At 35.3% G+C, this 15,810-nt stretch overlaps 1 protein-coding gene across 1 annotated transcript; it reads left to right on the forward strand.

Moving 5' to 3' along the window:
* The first annotated feature begins 8,703 nt into the window (after positions 1-8,703).
* On the forward strand, positions 8,704-12,371 carry LOC144544919 (uncharacterized). Its single transcript, XM_078293479.1, has 5 exons — positions 8,704-9,083; positions 9,745-9,938; positions 10,284-10,608; positions 11,484-11,579; positions 11,895-12,371. The coding sequence occupies exons 1-5, from the start codon at positions 8,985-8,987 to the stop codon at positions 11,928-11,930; spliced, it is 750 nt and encodes a 249-aa protein (XP_078149605.1). The 5' UTR covers positions 8,704-8,984; the 3' UTR covers positions 11,931-12,371.
* Positions 12,372-15,810: the final 3,439 nt, after the last annotated feature.

Below are 15,810 nucleotides of genomic sequence, written 5' to 3' on the forward strand. Positions count from 1 at the left end.
ACGTGAGTCATGAGATAAGCAATGGTGCACGACTCACAAGCGATGATGATATAATGCGGTGATTTTTTTTTATTATGTTTGTTGAGTTGATAATATTCAGATTTTAGATAATAGGTTTGTAAGGATTAAGACTTTCTTAAATCTTATTTTTAATTTCTTTTGAACTATGATATTTGGCATTTTCAGTTTTCATGGCTGAAAGGGTTTAGATGTGAAGAAGGTGAAGTGTTTTTTCATTTTTCTCTCAATTCAATTATTTCTCAATTTTTAAAGGACATCTTCTTTTGAAGAAAGGGATATATTTGTCCATTTAACTTTTAAAATAACTAAATAATAGATTTAATGAGTAAAAGGGATACAAGAAAGGATGATAAGTTTTTATGGGTATATTGGATATTAAGATGTTCTGATAAGAAAATTAGTTATTTTGAAAGTTTTGATAAGCACACTGTAAATTTTCTCCGGCAAAATCTTAAAAAAATATATAGATTATTGAAAAATCGTGAATATTTTAAAATATATATTCTTTTATATATTTATACAATTCTCTCTCTTCTATTTTATTTTTTATATTATATGGACTTTTAAGTATGACTTCTCATGTGCTTATATACACTTAATTATATTTCACTAAGAAATAAAAATAAAGTTGAATGTTAGACAGTTTTATGCTGCTAACAATTTATTTTTTAAATAAATAATGGAGGTCAAACCACCCAACTATTTAATATTACTCTTGTTATTACAACAAATGATTTTCTTCGCATTTAGATTTCGAATCCATGACCTCTCACATAGAGACCATGTGTCTTTGTCACTAGACCAAAGACTAGTTCTTATACCGCTAACAATTTAACTAAATAAAAAATTATTTACAAAAGTTATATTATATACATACACTCCTACTCTAGCACCTCTATTGTATTATATTCACCCAAAAAAAAATTGTGATTGTATATAATATTTTATAGTTTAGAGTAAAATGTTACGAGTATTATAAATTATATATTTATACACAACATGAAATTTATATGATTGACTCTTTTAATAGATTTTTGATTCCCCTAACCCGAAAGTCTAACTCTGTCTAAATATATATATTATGTTGTACCTTGAAAAAAAAATCTTAATCACCTGTTCTCCTGGAAAAATCAAAATACATTAATTTAAACGCACTTGACTATTTGATCGAAATAAACTAAGCTGGCTTAATATCCAACAAATTTCCTTCTTAAACTTAATTTTCTAAATATTTTATATTATTTTGTTGATGGATCATCTTCAATTTTTTTTCATTAGACAAAAGCATCTTTCGTTTTGAATCCTTCATTTTTTGTATATATAAATGTCGATCATATTTCACTATCGTCCTCCACTTCTACGACATTCTCATTGAATCCCCAAGCTAGTGTATATTTTCCCGAAATGTTTATAAATAACATATAAAATAAATAATAAATAAATTAAAAAGTCACTTTCTTGGAATTTTCAGAAATAACACTTATGTTGGATAATCCAACAAAATTACAAAGTTATGAACGAATTGAATAAAATTACAGAAGTTGAATCTATTTCCACCAGATTATCCCGCCGAATTGCAATTCCGTTAGATAATCAAGCAAAATCTCGATTCCAGTTTCAATTCCGCTAGATTATTCAGCAGAATTACAAAATTGTAAATGAATTGAATAAAATTGCAGAAGTTGAATCCATTTATGTTAGATAATTCAGCGGAATTACAATTCAAAATACACTGAATTATCCAACGAAAGTGTTATTTCTGACAATTAGTTGAAAAGTATGATATATTATTTTATTTATTTATTTTGTATGCTATTTATAAAAAAATTGGTATATTTTCGCTTCTTGCAGCTTAGATGGTCGAAAGTTGTGGTTTTGTCTCAGCTAGAGCTACCTTATTTCGTCTGACACTTCGGTATCTTCTTGCATTATGCGAGTTCCATTACTTACGCTTGACTTTGTATTACTGCTTCTAATACGACTCCACACATCTCTACTCTCTAGTAACCGCCGCATCATGTCATGGAATAGTGTGGTATGATGCCTATTATGTCCTGGAATAGTGCGGTCTGATATCATATAACTGTGTCAAATTCCGTCTAATATTCAATCGGAGCGTCCGATCGATCCGCATTCTGATTCGTGCGATCGGATGACTTCGCACCTAACTCCTTTTGTCATTCATTGGTTCTTCTCTCTTGCCCACTGCAATCATATTTTCTGTTGTGAATCGGTACCTGATAGGGCCATGTTCCGTGGCTCATATAGCTTCAATCTGGGCCGTGAACAAGGCCGGGATTAGGACCTCGTTCTGCGAGGCCAACCCGGGATACAATGCAAAGTTCACGATTGAGACCCATAATAAACTGGCCCAATAAACGGCTTAGACAGCCTACGCTTCGGGGGATAAAAGCCCCAAACGCTTCCTTGAGTCAAATAACAATTTATAACTGGTAGCCACGCCGGTTACTGACCTCATCTTCCTAACCGCCGCGATCATACGATCATAAGTGGCCACGCTCGCATAACTGTATAACTGATTCACGTTCTGCCTTACCCTGGCAGGGGGAAGGCGGTACGTATCAACCCTATATAAGGCCATCCCTTTCACAGGGAAAAGGGCGAACCAAGAGATACACACCTACTCTCTTACACACACTTACTCTCTTACACTCATACTCCGAGATATCAGATAGGACAGAGTACGATATCTCCGAGGTCCATTCCCCTATCTCCGAGGTACTCCATATACTTCCGGGATTCGGGATCCGAGATCATCCCTTGATCTCTCTGAATTGTTCCTCCCTCGGCCTGCAACCTCCAGCAGGGCGAGCCCAATTCAACCCAATTTTAGCATACGGCCTGCTACCTCACATAGTCCGTATCAGTACCTACATAAAACCATTGTCAGGAACTCCAGCGCTGACTCCTACACAAGAAGCAGCATGAGAGGAAGAGAATCAATCAGAAAGAGAGCGACAGTTACAGGAGAGACAAATTTAAGAGAGAAATCTCAATCAGGCAACAATAAAAAAAATCAGATACTTGCTTTTAAAATCAACAGATCAATGCAGCATTGCCTGCTGAAATTACATGAATATACATAATATGATACTTTCAGTACAATATGTCACGCATCGATTCTTCTCGAGAAAAATGAAAAAAAAAATGTCATGTCTAAAATAAAATACTAATTAACCATCAATGAGATATATATGAGCCAAATTAATAAAAATCAATATCTTCTCATGATCTAAGGATATTTGGGTCCGCCTCTCTTGGTTTTCTGGTTGTCATAGCACGGACATGCCTCCTTGTGAGCACAGGTATCGAGAGGTATGCATTGGCACTCAAAACAGCAATTTTTTACTCTGAAGGTTTTCTTACTCTGTTCATTAATTTGATATTATCATATTGGGGAGATCTGTCATGTAATGTTCACACTAATAAATGCAATTTTTTAGGTGAAAAAACAGCAGTAATAGAGTAAATAGGAGTGGCGGAGGTGAATTATTTATGACCGTAGGATTTCTCTTGGCGAAATATATCATAACTCTTGACTAATCGTGGGGTCAATTCACAATTTCACACGCATCCGCCCGGCAAAGTCACCAACAACAATGCCACATGCATGCTATCTTAATTCTTAACTGAAGAAAACAAAGTGAGATGAGAGAAGGAAACTTTGGCGGATGCTCAAAGACACAGTTAATGGTGACTTTGCCTGAAGGACTTCTAAATTGGCCGCTAACACTGTAACACATGCCATATGCATGCTGTCTAAGTCTAACCGAAGAAGAGAGAAGACCAGCTCGTGCCGCGTGGTAGCCGGGTCGCCGCACCCGCACACCTCTATGGGACCCACGTGCTTCCTGAGGCCCGATCATATCCCGACACGGCACTGATGCTTCATTTGTCCTCTTCGTGCAGGATCCGATCTACCTTTGTCGGTGTGAACTTTCGCATTGAATCTCAGTATTAGTTCATTTCTCATTCACAACATGCAAAATTGCGATGCTTGTGCTGCATATCTTTTTATGCACGGTATCTAAAATCTAAAAAAGGTAAAATCGAGTAACCTAAAGGCTAAAGCTATTAAACTGTACGATTCATGTCATATTACTATTTTCTTACTTTAACCGTGTATATCCTTTTATTATGTGTATATCAGTTTGAGATTTTTTTTTCTTTTCAAAATTCTCATGTTCTTACTGCGAACAAAGTCCAGAGTATGTTTTGCAATCGTTGATATTTATTTTTCTTTTGCGATTTGACCTCAGAAATCTAGATGCGACAAATATTATTTTCCATGTAAAATTCAGTTTCATTTACATTTTTTATAAAGGAAAATATAGTAATATACTGATAATCCAAGTTATCATATCTGAGCGTACCTCCAACTAGTTTAACAAAAAAAAACTTTCTAATTTTATCTAACTTTCATTTCTAGTATTTATATCTAAGCCTTTAAAATTCTGTCTGCAAGTATTTAAATGTTAAATATGTGTAGTTTTAACTAGGGGTGCAAATGGATCGGATAGTGGTAAAACCATATCCGTATCCGTTTTTTATTTCTGGATACGGATACAGATTGAATATTAGACAGATACGGATACAAATATCCGTTTTTTTATAATAGTGAATGAGATAATTTTTTTCAAAATACATAATAAATTATATAATATATATCTACTATTCGGATACGGATAATTAAAATTCAAAACTATATCCATATCCGTATCCGCACGGATATTCGGATATCGGATATTCGTATTAAATTTTTAGATACGGAGTCGAATAAGGTCGGATAATATCCAACCCGTTTACACACCTAGTTTTAACTCCTAATTACCTTTGTTTTCAAGCCAACAAAGAAAATATTACTTTCACTTGCTCTTCTTTTTATTTTTTCTTTGATTATGCTTGTCCATTTTTCCGACGATCTGCGATGAATTTTACGAATATAAAAATATGAACGTTTTCTACTTGATTTTTTCTTTCAAATGAGATTCATGAAGAAAAATTTTTGAGTTATTTTCAAGCCGTTTTTTTTAAATAAAAGCCCATGAACACTTTAAATTTTCAAATTTTTAAAACTCAGTCTACAACCATTTAAACTACTGTGTTCAAGCGTTTAAATCTTTGTTATCGATCATATAGTATCACGTGTTTAAACCTCTATCTACAACCATTTAAATTAGTTGTGTCAAGCATTTAAAGTAGCTGTGTCAAATATTTAAATAGTTTTCATGTCATGTTTAAAAGATTGTAGATTGAGGTTTAAAAACTTGAGAATTTAAAGTGCTCGTGGGCTTTATTTTCAAAAAAATAAAAACATGTTGTGTATTTTAGGTATAGGATTATTAGTCAATTTAATACACTTTTTCGCTTTTAAATTTATAAAACCTTAGTACACAATAATAAGTCAGTTGCAAACATACAATCTATCCTTGTAGTAGTTTAGGTACCGATCCAAAGACAACGGGAAATATCACTTTTTACTATTTTTTTTTCTAAATTAGTGCAATAAAAGTAAATAGGTTTTTTTTTGCAAATTTTTTTTGTGGGTTCAATACCCGAAGTGAGAGTTGAATTAAAATAAAACAATTTAAAACAAACAAATAAAAGAAGTTTTGTGATTTAATGAGATAGAAGTCTAGGGGCTTTCGGCATACAATCACTTGGTTAAATCAACACCTAATTGGTTTCTCAATTCATGTTTGCAATTATGGGGTTTCTAAGCCTTAAATATCAAAAATGGTCACTTTCGTGAATTAATGACATGTCTAGATAATTCGGACTTCACGATTAAGTCATTCACCCTAGCTATCTAGACCATAAGCACAGGTTAGCCTAGTTTTTCCCTAAATATCAATACTTCACGATTAAGTTCTTCATACCAATATTTGGTTCAATTCTAGGAGTCCCAATCAAATATGAGGTTTCACGATTAAGTCCTTCAACTCAATTCAACCTTTGTTTCTTGTGGTTCCAGACTAAGAAATAGATTTGGTCATTTCTAATCTTAATCCTAAGGTTATTCATGCATACAATTTGGTACTATCAATTCTTTGATCCTAGCACTTTAAGTTTGTTAGACCTAAACAAGACACTAATCAACAAGCACATGAATTATAAAATTAACAAGAACAAACATGCAAGAAAACAATCATCATAGATAAAAATATCCAATTAAGGTAGATTTTAACACAAGTTCATGTTTAAAGCCTAAGCCCCTAGAGATGAAATCTAGCCTCTCATGGGTGCGCTAACATCCAAAAGAAATACAAGAGTAAATATGATTAAAACTAAGAAAAACAAGAAAGAGAATAGAAAACACCAATCTCCTCACTCGCTGCCCCTTGTCTTCACCTTTGCTCACTCGAGAAAGTCTTCAATCCTTCGCTCCAATCGCCTTCAATCACGCGGAGAAGAGAGAAAAATATAAAAAGATGTATAAAATAAAAGCTAAGTTGAAAGATGTCCTCCTCTGCTGTCTCCCTGCCAATATATAGCTATTTTTATGTCTTGGAAAACAATCTCCCGAAATATGGAAAGAAATCTAAAGAGATATGGTGAAATCAGGCCAGACCGACATTCGTGCGGCCTCTTGTGCGGCCTTCACGAATTCCCTACGGCCAGTGCAAATTTTCTGCGGCCTGCACAGAATGGAGAATCGGCTGGGGATCATGCAGGATTTTGTGTGGCCCACACAAAATTCCTTAAGGCTGCACAAAAACTCGCACAACTCTCTGTTTTGAAAGGAGAAAACTTGATAAATTTCGAATTTTATTTTCAGCTTGAATTTATTTTGTGTGGCCCGCACAGAATTCCTATAGGCCACACAAACACCCACAAAATTGCTCATTTTGCTCAATTTCTACAATTTAAACAAGGTAAAGGCAGTAACTTGGTTTTTTGGTATATTCTATATTAAATTAAGATATAATACAAGGGATTTGGTGCAGTTTTAGAGATAAAATCCTAACCGAAAGTATATATAATTGAGGCTTATCAAAACAACGACTAAAAAACATACTCAAAAGTATATCTTAATTCATGGATCTCATTTGAAAAAGAAAATCGAGTAGAAAACGTTTGTATTTTTAGATTAGTAAAATTCACCACGGATCGTCGAGAAAATAGACGATAATAATCAGATAAACAAGAGCGGGTGAAATGAATCTTTTGTTTTGGCTTGAAGACAAAAATAGTTAAAAGTTAAAACTACTCAGATTTAAAATTTAAATTCTTGCAGATAAAGATTTAAATACTTACGAGTAGCATTGTAAAATATTGTAAATAGAGCTTTAAATATTTGAATATGAGCGCTGAAATAAAAATAAACATTAAATACTTTGAGGACACACTCAAAAATTTATTTGAGAGACAATTATCAGACTCAAAAAGCAAAAAAAGAACGAAAAAGGAAAGTTCTAATCAAACCAACAGACAAAGCACAGGCACCAAAAATATAACATCAAAACATAATTTAACTAAACTAAATTAAATTCCATCAAGACTAGCTACATATGTAGATAATAGTAGGCATATAAAACAACCAGTCTAGGTTGAATTATCAGGCAACGCACCGCCATCTGCTCATCATCAGGAGAAGCAATTTGACAGAGAATCTCATCCAAATCTACAGGTATCCAAACATAAGCTTCCTTTTGGATTTTCTTTCTGAATTTGCATGTCCAGTAAATTACAAGAGAAATAACGGTAAGAATAAAATGTCTACTGGAGTAGGTAATTGAATTATTAAAGTACAAATCATTCATTTGTCTTCAAATACACTAAATTACTGTAAGAACCAAAAAAAAAAAAAAAAAAAAACTAAATTACTGCACTTACTGTACAATTAGAACACAGTCCTTTTGGTTTTAGTAAGAGTGACATCATATTGAACCACCACCTCCATTGAGTGCTAGCTATGTATAAGATTTTGTCATTGTCCCATATAGAACCAAAATATATTGAGCAAAATAATATTTAAAGAAGTGGTGATCCGAATCCTCTTGATTATGGCAAAATTGACAAGTTGCATATCTTTGCCATCCTCTACTGTGTAATTTCTTTTTGGTAAAGATTTTGTTCTTATACATGAACCACATAATACATAAAAGCTCTGATCTTTGATGAAACAAATAGTTTCCACTACAAAAAAGGTTTGTTTTTTTGGACCCCTCTAAAATTAAGGAATAAATATAAAAAAATAGTTTCAAATGAATAATAAGTTGAAAAACATCATTCAATAATTATCAACATCTTTGATATCAATCAAAACATGATTGAAATTTAATGATGTTTTTACTTGTACATAGATAAAATAATATAGATTATATATAACATATTTATTTTAACATTTATGTTAAAATTTAAAATTATTAAATTTTGAAACTAGAAGTCAAATAAAAGCATAAAAAACGAAAAGTTGTGAAGAAATATGTTTATTAAATTATACCGTTACTCATTTCTGTATAACTATTAAGTTTTTTTTAAATGTAATTACAGAACAATTAAATATAAATACGACGAAGTATGAAGAATCTTCGCATTATACAATGGACCGGCAGTCACTATTTCAGTATTTTGAAACTTGGAGAGCCGTGTGTGATCGAACAGCTGGAAGTGGCCGTCACGGTCTATAAACAGAGTCTACGCAATTAAAATCCAATCAAAACGCTTTGTTCCTGGAACGTCTGTTACAGAAAAACAGACGGAAAGAGAAAACTTTAATCGAATCAAAATCACATCAAATAAAAAGAGAAAAATACAAATATTTTTTTGTTTGCAGGAATATTCCCCTAAAAAATTAAAGAAAACCAGGAAGGGGGCGAAAGCCTAAAATTTCACGAAAAAGATTCCGGAATGTGACGCAAACCTGTCTCGTTTTCTCTCCCAACCCAAATCCGCCATTGCCAATTTCTTCTGTTATCTGGTTTTTATTTTATTTTATAATGCCCTGGTGCTCTCCGTTGCTCGGATCGCGGATTCGATCGTTTTTTCGCGATTACGACAGTCTCCAGGGTCTTGCGATCCTTCTGATATACATTCAGGTGAGTTCATCTCTAGGTTTTATTTGCATAATCGTTCGGATTTAGGGTTTTGATCATTATTTTACCAGGATGCCATTTTGCCAGCTCATTTGAAGTTTTGAGCAGCCTTTTTTTTCAAGACTTAGTTAGGGTGCCAATCATCTCATAGCAAGGAAACTAATTTTCCTTCTTGGGATGTTTTACGATCTCCTTGGAAACGATTGATTCCTTTTCTCTTTCTGATTAATAGTGGTGCACAACTGGTACTAACTGTGTCTATTTAACAAGATAAAGATTATGACGAACAAATAATTTTTTACTGTTTCACTTAGTTAGTACAGTCTCTTCTGTTATTCCTGTTATTCACTTTGTTTCTAGTTAACTAAGGCATAATGAAGGAATAGGTGAACAGAGGCGGTGCTTAAAATGTCAATATACGGCAACATAACTTAATCAAAGCATATTGGTTTTAGAATATCAAAGAACTCTCTGACCAGTAAGATACTGGTGAAATTGTTGTTAACAGATCAGGTATATTGACAGTGTGTACCTTTTAGGCCAAACCATTGTTCAACTAATACAGAAATGAAGTTTGTCTCAAAATTTATGCTGATAAAATAAGGTAAATTTAGTTTAGTTATGTATATATTTTACATGATTTGTTTCTATTCACGTGGCAAAGATTGGTTGTGCCTTGATCGGCTCACTTGGGGCACTATTCAATGGCGTACTACTGATAAATCTGGTGGTGGCATTATTTGCATTGGTGGCAATAGAGAGCGGCAATCAGACACTTGGCCGTACCTATGCTGTGCTTCTCTTCTTTGCCATTTTACTCGACATTGCCTGGTTTATACTCTTCTCCCGTACCATATGGTATGTAGACCTATTTTTGTATTATAATGACCCAATAATATTCTTTTAGTTATTATTTTTTTTAATTTATTTGTTTATGTATATGCTGGCTTTCCAATTTATCATTTTCTGTCATGCATTTTATAGTCCTAATTGCACATTTTGCTATATCAAGGTGAAATTCAATTGTTCTAGTAAGCACCAGACAGCAGAGTCTAATACAAATCAAAATGTACCGAAAACTAATAGAAAAAAAGAATACAAAATGAAATTTAGAGCTCTCATCAGGAAGATCATCATTGAGCTGGAGCTGTTGAATTTGACTAGTACTGTCCTGAAATAATAAATCAAAGTTGACTGGTACAGGAACATAACTCCAAATGAGAAGTATGGGGCACTAGTGGTCTTCTCAATACAATTGGCACTGTGGATGCAAATCATTGGGTTCTCATTCCGCGTTCTCTCGTCCTTTGTGTGGGTGCAGATGTACAGACTTGGTGCTTCATCAGAGAACACCAACCCGAGCTACCATGACACAGAGTATGATGCGAGAAACAGCTTCCTGAACCGGGCTGGAGGTGTAGCAAGAGAGAACTCCATCTCTGATGAGATCTTGGGTGGCTCCATTTATGACCCTGCTTATTATTCTTCTCTTTTCAAGGATGCGCGCGATAATGGATGCATACATGAGGTGCAGACTTCTTTTAACATTTTAAATTTTCTATTCCGCCTAACACTTTTTTCGTCTGGGAACAGCTCTATGTAAATGAGCTATTGAAAATTTTAAAATCACCCTGTAAACAGAAGCAGGTTAACCAGAAACCTCATTCACTCCTGACAAGATCTTGGGGTTCCATGTATGATTGAAGGGTTATTGTTCTTCTTTTCTAAAGAATGTTTGGATTAACAGCTGCATGCGTGAGTAGATCGTTCAGCGCAATTTTCCCCAGCAAAAAGTTTCAGAATATAACCAAAAATTATGTTAAAAAAGAAATATCTTGCATGCCTAAAACATAAGAAATGTCTTTAGTTACCATGCCTTGCTCATTTTCCTCAAAGTATACTCCGAACCATCTGCCCTGCTCTAATGTAACACTGGTCATCCTAGTAAGGGGTGAATGGTCTGAAAAATACGATGTTCTTAGATGGCTCAGAAGATATTATGCCTCTAATGTCCCCTCACAATAATAGCAGGGGGTGTGAAAATCGTTGATTGTTAGGTCATGGAGGGGTGTGCATGATATATTTACTTTTCTTACTTGTGATGCCAGATTCTTTTGTTGCTGTCTTGTATATAGAAATCAATCAACACCATATAAAATTTCATAGAAATGTATCATTCCAACCGACTTCTTTTTAATGTAGCAATGGTGGTTTCTAAGTTTCAGCAGTGGCACAATATTATTACACACTGGGCTTTTGAATCAATACTGTACTAAAAGCCAAATCAACTGAAGAAAAAAAAAAGCTCAAAGTATAGTGGTTGGTAATCATTATGGGCTTTGAATCCAAGTTTAATTGTATTTCTTGTTATTCAACTGATGATGTGATTTGTTTATTGCAAAGGAGGATAAGCAAATAAGACCAGATGGAGAGTCAACATCAGCAAACGTATCTCCGCAAATTAAAACGTGCACTAATAGATATTTTCAGTCAATTGATGTAAGTCCAGCCCCTATAAAATTTCCTGTTTCTTAATGCAGAAAGCTGCTTTTTTCCACTGCCACAACTGATAATGCTCGATAGTGTGAATACATGGACCATAGTGTTAACGTGCCTGCTATTAACCAAGGACATTTGTGAAAAGATCATAAAAAGAGAGAACTAACATGGGACCATACTTTTTTTATCCAGTTTCAGTATCAAAATCTACTAATTTTTTTTCCCCTGTTATGTTATACCGTAGGTTTGTTTGTTTCTTTTTCTTTTAGCTTTAATTATTTTATCTGCTTTATTAAAGAAATTCTCCTCCAACAGGTTGATCCCACACTAACAGAGCCTTTGAATCACTAGCATAAAGAGAAAAGGCTACATTGGGTTTGGTGCATTCTTTCAGCAGAATCATGAGCTTCCGCTACAACTAACATATGTTTAACTAACCCCATCCAGTGCAAGTGCAAATAAAAGACGAGAATATAAAAAGGTTTCACCTCTCTCGAGTCGTGATTTGGTTTGATGTGTAGTTGAAGAGGTGAGGTGACTGGAAGTGTGCATGGCTAGGGTTTCATCGAGTTATTTCATTGTTTTTTCTCCTGATTTTTGTTGTTTATAGAGGTAGAAGGCAAGAGAAAATTTTGGTTGAGTTATAGCTTGCGAAATTATTATTTGCAATGATTTTGTCCTTTTGCCCCTTTTATTTTGTGGAGGGTGGGGGCATCATATTATTCCGCAGCACAGTTATGTAAATCTTTATGTGGCTGTAAATATTTGAAGTGCAATTATTTTTTTATGCTTGCTCTGGAGTCAAATAGATGGAAGCCAATGAGAGGTTCCATACCCATGTGTGAAAAAAATGGTTTGATGGACACTATTTGTCATTAATCGGATTTGACCGTTTGATTGTTTGACCAACTGATCAGCACCTCTAAACTGCTAAATCTAAACTAATTATTAATTAGGACCAGCTTTCGTCCAATGGGTACGAACTAAAATGGACTTTTTTCTTTTGCCTTTTCTTTTTCCCATTTGCTAGTTTTTGATGATCTGTAGATTCTGTGCAAGTCCACCGTTTATTAGGTCTTAAGCAAGAAAATTAAAACTAACTGGCTTGTTTCCCTAATAATCTTCATTATTTGCTCATACCATGAAATCAAGCCACTTTCCCATGATGATAGTAGTGCAATAACTTTGCTATGACATTCCACAAAATTCCAGCTCTAGACAATAGCAACGAAACAGCGTTAACCAATTAGATCTCAATGCTGACACAGATTTAAAAGCCGACCTTTAATATTTAGAATGACGAACATTGAGATAGAAGAACGGAATCCCCATCTAAGCTTCTGCAAATGGTAATACATCTTACTCATTTAGCCGTGTTAACAACTTAACATACATATTCAATGTAACATCAGGATGATATTTCGAAGCATCCTAAAAGCAATTTTTCGGACCTGTTCGGCAGCCTAATATGGAATATGAATTAAAAATTTTGAACTGAATTTTACTGTTTATGTGAAAAAAAAAATTCAATCAAAATTTTTTTTCTCACATAAACAATAACTTTCGGGATTACCGTCGAACAGAGATCAGCGGCACCGTGGGAAAGATTTAGTAATTTACCAAATTTGAGAAGGCTTAAGGAACGTTTATTGGTCATAGGTTTCACTATTTCGGAAAAAAATAACATGTAGGTCAACTATTGATGATGGTATAATAATGAATTCCCTCGGGGAACCGAATCACCTGCCCCCTTAGACTTAGCTCCAGAAGGGGGGAGCGAAGGGGAAGGAACGGCAGCAGAAAGAAAAACTCTCAAAATCTGGTCAGCTCAGACCAACTCCCTTGCTCCAGAAAAGGAGAATCGGAGAGGGAGCGAAGAAGAACGAGAGGGAGCGCGCACTGTTTGGAGGTGCAACGAGAGGCAGCAGATTTGGGGGGGACCGTTGAAGAGGAAGGAACTGACAGCGGGTCCCACTGTTCAATTAATAAATAGAACGCTCCGTTAGAAGGGGCTGCGCCGTTAGTGGAGGCATGGTTGATGATTGGGCCCCACTAAACAGAAACGGAGCTGATCAGAAAGAAACAGAAGCTGATTCTCCACTGAGCAATAAACGGAGCTGATCGTAAGCTGAGCAATTGATGGATATTCAACCAATTTCTGTTATTTCTATTGCAATGTAATCGCCTATATAAGGCCAGTGTAACCATGATACAAGGCTATGAAATGAATAAACCAGTTTTTTGAATTTCTATTGTTCTATTCCAATTTCCATTTTTCCGTAATCTCAATTTTCATAAAATTTCTGATTCTCTTATCTCTAATCAACTCAAATTGAGTTTGATTAGCTGCTGGGATCCCAAGATCGTAGCAGTTTTGGTATCAGAGCCTTCGGTTGTAGCTGGGTAGTAGTAGTTCGAGCAACCAAGAAGAGACAAGAATGCCGAAATCGAGGAAGAACGATCCTCCAGAAGAGGAGGACATCTGGGACATGGCGACAATCAACGAGAAGCTAGCAGGGATGGCTAGAGAGTCTCAGATGTCAGCCCAAGTTCGTGATGCGAGGTGTGATCGACTAGAGAGTACCGTTCAAGGGAATTGTGCTGCTATTAAAGAAGTGGATGACAAGATTGAAGCACTAACTCGCATGTTCACAGATTATATCTCGAGTAAGCAAAGAGAAGCATGTGATGGCAGCAATTCAACCATGAGAGCAACTGGTCCATCTAGAAGACGGGAGTTCCATGAGAAAAGTCAATCACCTGAAGGGGACAGGAATGATGTGAGAAGAGAATACCGGTACCATGACTATCAACACAACTCTCAAAGGGTAAATTTACCTAGAATAGATTTTCCATCGTTTGGAGGGGGTAGCCCAGTTGATTGGTTTGAAGAATGTAAATTTTATTTTGATATGTACCAAATACCAGAAGAGTACAAAACTAAGATGGCAACGATGAATTTTTTTGGAGTTGCCAAGGAATGGTTCAGTAGCTATAGAATTGGGCATCCAAACCCACCCTGGCCATTGTTGGTTGATGAAGTTTTTATACGGTTTAGACCTAGAAAGGGTACAAATTCAGTGATTCAGATTAGAAGGATCCAGCAGACTGGAACAGTAGATGAGTATATTGAGGAGTTTGAAAGAACCAAGGCCAGGTTGTTGGCAGAAACAGGCATTGATAGTGAGTTCTTTTTTATCTGGAATTTCATTAGCGGGCTTAAAACTGATTTGCAACACCCCGTTCAATTGTTCAAACCAAAGACCTTAAACGATGCAATGAATCTGGCATTAGAGGTAGAAGAGATGGTGTGTCCAACAGATAAAAGGATCAATCTTTTCAAGTCTCGACAACACTACGACTACCAATCGAAAGGCCAAGGGAATTTTAATTCTCGGGTCAACAAAACCACTGGTATTGGGGTTCAAAAGGGGGCAGAAAATTTGAAACCACACCCTAAACCGTGGGCTGATACAACCAAGAACCACCTGAATTCAAATCTGACCATAGAACAGAAAAAAGCCAGAAATCTGTGTTTTCGATGTGAGGAAAAGTGGTTTCAGGGGCATAAATGTCATAAGGGGTTGCATGCCATAGATGCTGATGAAGAGGAGGAGGAGCCAGTCAATGGCCTCCACTATGATGGGGATTTAAATCAGGAGGGTGAAGATAGAGAAGTAGAAGAAGAGCAAACTGTCACTCTTAACAGCATTAGCAATCCTTCTTACAACCAGACCTTAAAATACAAGGGGTACATAAAGGATATTCCCATATGTGCCTTAGTTGACACAGGTGCATCTCACTCTTTCATTCATCCTGACCTTGTTCACAGTTTAAAACTAGAAACTATAAGAACCAAGCCATTACATGTGAGAGGTGCAATAGGCAGCAAGGTGGTATCAAACACTATGTGTCAAGCTGTTCCTTTTACCATTCAAGGTCAAGAGTTTTCAGCTAACCTGAGGTTATTAGACCATCAAGGCTATGACATAATACTAGGGGTTGATTGGATTGCTGGTTTGGGGACGTTAAAGTTGAATTTAGAAGAGGGTATGTTGCAGATAAAGAGAGGGAACAAAAAGATTAGATTGATTTTTGAAAGAGTACAAGCTGAAGTGCATATCTGTGAAGGAGAAATAGATGCTGAAAAAGAAAAGAAGAAGGGGAATCAGGTGATCTATGCACAGTTGTTCAAACTAGAAGAAATCAAAACCTTACAACATCAAAAACC

This window comes from Carex rostrata, chromosome 2 (genome assembly GCF_964058835.1).
Source record: "Carex rostrata chromosome 2, lpCarRost1.2, whole genome shotgun sequence".
NCBI classification, from domain to species: Eukaryota; Viridiplantae; Streptophyta; class Magnoliopsida; order Poales; family Cyperaceae; genus Carex; species Carex rostrata.

Coding starts and splice junctions, on each gene's coding strand:
- LOC144544919 (XM_078293479.1), top strand. CDS start 8,985: ATGCCCTGGTGCTCTCCGTTGCTCGGATCGCGGATTCGATCGTTTTTT. Junction 9,939..10,283: donor CTCTTCTCCCGTACCATATG/GTATGTAGACCT, acceptor TGACTGGTACAG/GAACATAACTCCAAATGAGA. Junction 10,609..11,483: donor ATAATGGATGCATACATGAG/GTGCAGACTTCT, acceptor TTTATTGCAAAG/GAGGATAAGCAAATAAGACC.